The sequence below is a fragment of the Centruroides sculpturatus genome, unplaced genomic scaffold (genome assembly GCF_000671375.1).
Source record: "Centruroides sculpturatus isolate CEXI.00-Female unplaced genomic scaffold, Cexi_2.0 scaffold188, whole genome shotgun sequence".
NCBI lineage: Eukaryota > Metazoa > Arthropoda > Arachnida > Scorpiones > Buthidae > Centruroides > Centruroides sculpturatus.
In genome coordinates, this window is record NW_019384404.1 from 692,010 (window position 1) to 699,718 (window position 7,709).

General features: G+C 26.1%; 1 protein-coding gene across 1 annotated transcript in view; it reads right to left on the bottom strand.

Moving 5' to 3' along the window:
• Nucleotides 1-7,709, bottom strand: part of LOC111618778 (exportin-2-like) — a 58,261-nt gene that overhangs the window by 17,563 nt on the left and 32,989 nt on the right. The window contains exons 13-14 of the mRNA XM_023360349.1: nucleotides 4,233-4,369; nucleotides 1,660-1,763 (exon numbers count right to left, since the gene is read on the bottom strand). Of these exons, the coding sequence (XP_023216117.1) occupies nucleotides 1,660-1,763; nucleotides 4,233-4,369 (241 nt within the window). The remainder of the gene's footprint in view (nucleotides 1-1,659; nucleotides 1,764-4,232; nucleotides 4,370-7,709) is intronic.

Genomic DNA, 7,709 nt, shown 5'->3' on the forward strand with positions numbered 1-7,709 from the left:
AGTTTGTCAAATTTTTATTCATAAAAATGCAGTTTCAACTGCTTTTTATTTTATAAAATCCGTCTTCTTGCGCCACCAGAGGGCCTTTTAAACAATAGGTAGTCTGTTAGTGTTGGTCAGTAGTAGTCCAAATGCAATAAGAATGTTTGTTTCTTGAAAATTTGATTACGATTTAAATACAGTATTTACTTTTAATATTACCGATATGTCATCGAAAAGAAAACATGTTGTATTATCATTAAAAGACAAATTAAAGTATTTGTTTCGATTATCCGGATTTTTCCTTATCCAAACTACCTTCATCCCCAATTAGTCCGGATAATCGAGGTTCTACTGTATTACAGTAAAAAGCAAGCAAGCAATTTTTTGAAATTTTTTTAGCATCAGCTCCTTTAATTATATAGTATATATTGTTCTTTTTTTTGTAATTGTTTCTGTTCTGTGCATTTTTTATTTTTAAAACATTGAATATCCTTAAAACATGAGTAATTATCCGTTCCCGCAAAATAGAGGGCTGCAAAACTTGAGTCCCAAAAAATCATTCATTGTCTCTTCTGTTTTGTAAACATTAATTGAAATCATCTTTGGATATGCAGATCCAAAAAACTTGCTCCTTAATTAAAAATCAAAATTTAATGTAAATCAAGAAATGAAGCTTAAATTTAATATCTTTTATAAAGCATTAGTTGGGACTACTAAAAATGATGTTTAATCACAGTGAACATTAAATCAACAGTTAGTTTCCTTTCATTCAATGAAAGGACTTACAAATAGATGGAAAAAAAATTAAGAAATGCAAAAATGGGATTTCACTGTATATTGAAATGACAATAATAAACTCACAAAAAACTTTTAAATCAGCACACATTAACTTTAATCATCAGAAGTTAATGCTTTGGCCGTTTAATAGCAAGGTTGTGACCACAGTTTTCATCTCTAAAATGTGAACATTGCTTACAGATAGCGGTGCTTGACGTTCAACATTCACGTTTTACAGATGAAAACTTCAGCCACAACCTTGCTAATATTAATAAGTTTGACATATTTTCTGCTTTTATTAGAGCTAAAAGTATGTAATGTACAAAATCAAAGTGGTTTAGTGCAAATAAAATCAGAAAATTTACTAAATATATTGGTCATAGAGTTAATATTGTTAATTAAATCAGTAAACATTTTCCTAATTTAATTTCTATTAAATTAGGAAAACGTTTACTGATAATTGCTAGAATAGCTTAGAAAAATTCAGAGCAACAATTTTCCTCATGATCTTCACTGGGACTTTATTATAAAAAACTATTATTGAGATTTAGATTAAAGAAGCTTAATTTTTTTAAAGTTTTAATTTAAAGTTACCATTAAGTGATTACAAGATTTTGCATTAAGTTTTTATATATAGAAAGGAATATCAAAGCTAAGATTATGCAATACATACACTTCATTTAGGAAAAATTTATCCTGTATTATCACTTAGACAAAAAAGTAGGATAATTAGGGCATTGTCTTAGAAAGTAGGTTATTTTCTACTTTACAATTAAAAAATAGAAAAATAGGATAAATATGATGCATGGAATTGCAACTTAAAGAAGAATTTCATATTTTTCACGAAAATGTTTTTAAAAATTTTTCTAAACAATATTAATAAAATAAACTTTTTATTACCTTTCATAATATATTCATTTTCTGCAGACCCTTCACATTCAATAACTGCAAAGAGATTATTCAGTAGTCTGTCCATTACTGGCTGAATATCACTTACAGAAACACTAAACAGAAACAAAAAGTACACATTAAAATTGTTATTACTACTTATAAAGGAGAGAAATTGCTATAAGACTAACTGCTTATCTATATACATAGCAAAATATTTTATTTCATTAAACAATATCAACATTAGTAGTACAGTGTAATTCGTAAGTGCAACTCATTCTGCAAACATCTCAAATAGAGACTAGCTTTCCTATTATTTCTTATGGCTGAAGTTTGAACCTTGTTTTGAAATAATTAATCCAAGATTTCCAAACATCAAAATGCTACAAAACACTTATTTACCTATCAGCCATTGAGTCTGAATAAAAATAAAAAATAAATAAATGAAAATATTAATTAGTTTATTCACTGTTTCAAAAAAGAAATTAATAAATATTCTACTTATCAGACTTTTAAGTAGAGAAATTAATGTGTAAATAGAGTATGAGAAATTAACAGAAAGCAGTGTATTATACTTCTATTATTAATTTGTACTAATTAGAATCTATTGAAGACAGAAACTCAAGTACTCAATTGAAAAGCCAACACAAAAGCATCAGGAATACAATTAAATAATTTTTGTTTATATGATGATGGATTTTTGAAATAGTTAGTTAAATAATATCATAATTGAATTAATAGGTTTGTAAATTGTTACAAATACATAATACACAATTTAGATTTAATGATATGCCAATGCTTAAATTACAATACTATCCAGATAAACCTAATGTTGAACAATGAAGTGAAATATATTAAAAATTAGTAAATTTTCATAAATAATCTCAAATATTCATATTAAATCTAAATTTATTGTAGGATTTAAACATATTTTGGATCCTGTACAGACCAGTGAAGGCTATCTACCATTTTTTGAATCAAAAGAGAATCTAGCAACTAGAATGAATCCTGTTGAGAAAGAATAGTCCTATAAATTACTGTTTTTCAGCAGGTAGAAAAGAAATTTGTTGTTCAGTTTTGGCAAAAAATAGATGAAAATAAATTGTTTTATTTCCATCTATATTTACACTGTATTTTGTGTGTGTATGTTCTTGTATAATTCAAGCAAGTAAACCACCCAAGATAGCATATGAAAGTGTACATTTTCATTAAGAAAATATTAAACATCTTATAATGCATGTGCTTAACAAACTTTTTATTTTTATTAAATGAGCTCAAAAGTTCATTTCAATAAATATAGTATGTCTTACTTAAAACCTGGTAAAAAAAAACATTCACATTTTGAAGCAATGAACATTTTTTTGTTCCAGTTTGCCTAAGACTGAAAAAATTGGTTAAATCATTAAATTTGTAACTCCCAGTAAACTACATTAAAACTTGTGAAAGCTGAATCTGATTATTATTTATCATTCACATTCTGAAAGACATCAAAAAAGAAAGTATAAAAAACGAATTCTTTGAATTCTAAAAGTATTTGACTTATGGTATGTTTTTATTTTTCTTAGAAAATATTGTGTCTTAACATAAAAGACAGTTTTATAAAAAAGAATTCTGTTATTGTAAAATATGTTCATATTTCATTTTTTAAAGTAGGAAAATCAAATTTCCTCTTACATGTTTGTATAAAATTATACCACAAGCATTCAAATAGACCCATTGTCAGTCTATTTTTTAAAATCTGTTTGAAGTGTAAATATATTCAAGCCTGTGGGTTTATTTTTACAAAATTAGTTTTTGCATGTGTTGGTATGAGTGGCTGCAGGGGTTGTTGAATGAAAACCAAAAACTAATTCTGAAAAGCAACAGATAAAAAATGTAACAGAACAATTTAAACAATTTCAATAGGATGTTTACAGTAATCCGTAGCTTAGGAAATATGATGTGAATAAACCACATGGGTTTTATTTTTTAAATGCAACTGGAATCTGTATTTGAGCCTATGGAGTAAATAAAACCTGTGGGTCTAATCAAATGCATATGATTTATTTCACTATTGTTAATGATTCAATTATACAGTTTTTAACACATGATCAAACTTGGCAGTTATTTTTTGGAACTAAACAATAATTAAAAATTAATACCAATAATTAAATATAAGGGAAATAGTCTGTAATCAAATAACTAATAGAAAAAGAAAATATTCCAAATAAATGTATGTTATTACAAATGTATACCTAAATGAAAAATATCTAAATATGAATTTTTCTTTTATCCTTAGAAAGAGATTTTATTACACTTCTAGGCAAGCTTTTAATTACAAAATTTTTTTGTTATAAGAAAATAAAGTTCTCTTAAGAAGCTCATATAGCATTTATTTCTTATAAATTTATCCAAGTATTATTAAAAAATATTAAAGAGTTAATATTTCTAACATTATTATTAATAATACATATTAAAAGTACTACATGTTCAATCTGATAAGAAATTTTAATAAAAAATAAGTTCCAAATAAGACTAATCATAATCAAATATGACAATTTCTTGAATTTAATTGATTAAAACATTTAAAATTTAGGTATACTCACATTGTTGCACCATTTGTATCTTTGACAGTAAATATACGCTCCAAAGCATGAGCAGCGTAAGTATGAACAACTACATTAGATGACGTCAATAAGTTGATTAAATGTGGAATGCTTGATATCACAAGTTGCTTTGGAAGCTAATAAAATATAAATTTAAATAAATTCTTTATGTTTACTGATATCAAAGTGCTGAGTTATAAAATAAAGTAAAATAATAATGTGTTTTTCTAAATAAAAATCTAGCTCAAAACAATTAGATAATATTTGTTATTCACCATTAAATATTATAAGGATAAGTTAATACAAAAATTTCAATAATTCAATTTTTTCAGAGAAACAAAGATCATGTGACAAAAGACATATGTGACACAATGTTTATTAGCATTAGTCTTTGCTGGAATTAATCAAAGGTAGAATCAAAAACTTTTAAAAACAGATAGCTTTCAAGATTCAAAGAAAATTGAGAATCAGTAACAAATGTAATTCACTGACAATAAGTATATTCCTTTCCTTGTATGAAAAAGCTAGTATCTAACTAGTACCAAATATACAAGAAAATACTGATTAACATTGTAGGCAATTACAGTAATTGAAGTTAATAATTAATTAATGCATTAAGATTCTTTTGAGAAGTCAGATCACAATAACTTTGTATTAGTGTAATGCAATTAAAATTTCTAGTTTTTGGGTAAGGCACTAGTTTTAGTTCTCAGAGTGGCATGTTCACAAAGATTATATCAAAGAATTGCAAATATTTGAATACCTAGCAAAGGTTTTTGCAAACAATAAAAACTTTTTAAATTGAATAGTTCTCAATTCTTGTATTCAATATATTCTCTTCAGCAAGAATTACTTTGGATTAATCTGCATTAAACATAGCAAAAAATGTTTTTACTTATATAATGAAAGTTATCTTATAATATAATCAAGATGGGTTGATAATGATAATAATAATAAGCACAGAGCCCAAACAGTTAGGAGTTGAAAGTTGAAATTTGGTACACAGGGTGTGTCATGAGAATGTACAGTACACTAAGAAGGGATTTTCCGAAATTCCCCTCCACAGGGGAGAGGATTAAGACTTATCCTAAAAAACTCCGCTTCTACTGTACTATTTTAGATGAAATTTTTTGTTTTTAAATGTGTTTTAGTAGGGTACGCCATGAGAATGCGCACTAAGAAGGGATTTTTGGAAATTCCAACCCCCTTGAGGGAAGAGGAGAGAATTAGTTTTAGTCAGTATAAAGTGTAAATAATAAAGAAGGAAAGTAAATAGTGGCACATCTAGTATACATTTTGGAAATTAATAAATATTTTAATCATTTCCACCTTTTGGGTAATTTGAATACCTAGCACAGATTTTTGCAAACAATGAGAACTTCCCCAAAAACAATAAATCCAAAATAAACAAATTCAAATGAGTATTTGAATTTGTTCCAAATTTGAAATATTGAATTGGAAATATAAAGTTCCAAACAAGTTTTTTTTAGATTTTAGAGTTTAAAATCAACCATATAATTCAAGTAGAGTTATCATCAAGTAAATTAATTCTCCATTATAATANATGTGAAATAACCCACTGTTCAATAATTTCATCCATCAGCCACTGCTGTATAAAAACAAATTTTTTTTTTGAACTACTCAAGAATTTAATCAGATTAGATTCTCTCATAATACTGTATCTCAGAAAAAGTAATGATATAATAGCTCAGTCAGATAGCTTTTATTGTACAATCATCTGACTGAGTTATTAGAAATTTGGTTTCTAAATTCATTAAATATTTATTTTATTGAAATTTGTTTTTGAACGTATGGCAATCACAATTACAAATGAGAAATGATTCTTAAACTTCCTATTTAATAGAATAAGTAGTTAAATGAATAATAAATTGTGAACCGAATGATTCGAATTTGAAAAAAAGTTACAATCAATATGACAATGACTAGAGTTTCAGATTAACTATTTATAAGAAAATAATATTTACCTTGGACATCTTGCTGCAAGATATCTTGAAATACAGGAAAAAGAGCATCTTCAAATGTTGTAATAGAATTACGATTGGTTCTACAGGCAATTCTGATTGATAAACTTAATGTTTCAAATAAAAAGTGATTAAAATGTGGTTTACTTGGATTCTGTAAAAATATAAAACATTATATTTAAAGTTTGGAAGTTTGGTGTATATATATATTTATACACACACCTTAATAAAAAAAAATTAAAAGTAATTCTTGATAATTAAAGTACATAAAAGAATTTACTGTAATTATCAATTTTGTAGTAAAAATTATTCTAAAGATTAACAACTTGTAAAAGATATTTTACACAAATATTTATACAAGAGATATTTATTATCACAAATAACCAAGCTGAATATTCAATTATTAAAACCAATGGGATCGGTGGTAATATTAATATACTAAAAATAAAAAATTTTTAGTTAAAAAACAAGTAAAATTATACTCATTCTATTTCCGACTTCTAGGATTCTATGAGCCAAAACAAGACAAACAAATGGCAAAAAACAATCATCACTTTATTAAATTTATCCATATGCATTTCGCCATCTAGGCCTCCTCAGTGAATACATCAAGATGTTATTAGTTGGTTACGTTTTATACCCAACAGCCGTTCCCAGCATGCATCAACAATCATTCCAGTATTCAAATTAATCAAATTTACATGTTCGGCGATACAAAAATGTTCTACAATTTTCCTTTCTAAATTATTTTCTATTTTATACAATATTTTAGTATTTTTTATATTTATATTACAATTAAATTCTCTACAATGTAAAAACCATGCTGATTCCGTTCTTCTCAGTCTAATGGCCGCCTCATGTTCCTTTACTCTCAACTCCAATCTTCTTCCGGTTTCTCCAATGTAATAATTTGGGCTTCCACATGTACATGACATTCTATATACGACACCGGCGATCTTAAATTGGTCTCTGGGCGATTTTTCACTATTTATTATGTTGATATTGTTTGACATTTTATTCTTTTGATTCGCAACTATGCATATAGAAAATTCTTTAAATATCGGTTTATATTTTTCAAAAAGATTAGTAACGTAAGGAAACTTTACATAAGAAATATCTTCTATACTGTTTTTAACATTAAATCTACGTTTTAAATATAAATTGTACCACTTACAGAGAATATACTTCGGATAATCATTTAACTGAAATTTCTTAAACAATTGTTTTACTTCAATGTCTATATTTTCTTGCTGAGTTGTTCGATTTAATATCTTTCTCAATTCCATGATAAAAACGTTCTTTTTATTTTCTAAAGGGCAGTAAGATTTAAAGTTAATAGTTTTACCATTATTACATAGTTTTTCATACTTACTAAATGATACACTTGTTTCTTCTCTTTTTATGGTGACGTCTAAGAAATTCATTTCATTTTGTTGTTCATCTTCACTTGTAAACTTTAAGTTTTTATGCAATCTGTTTGCATATTCCTCAATAT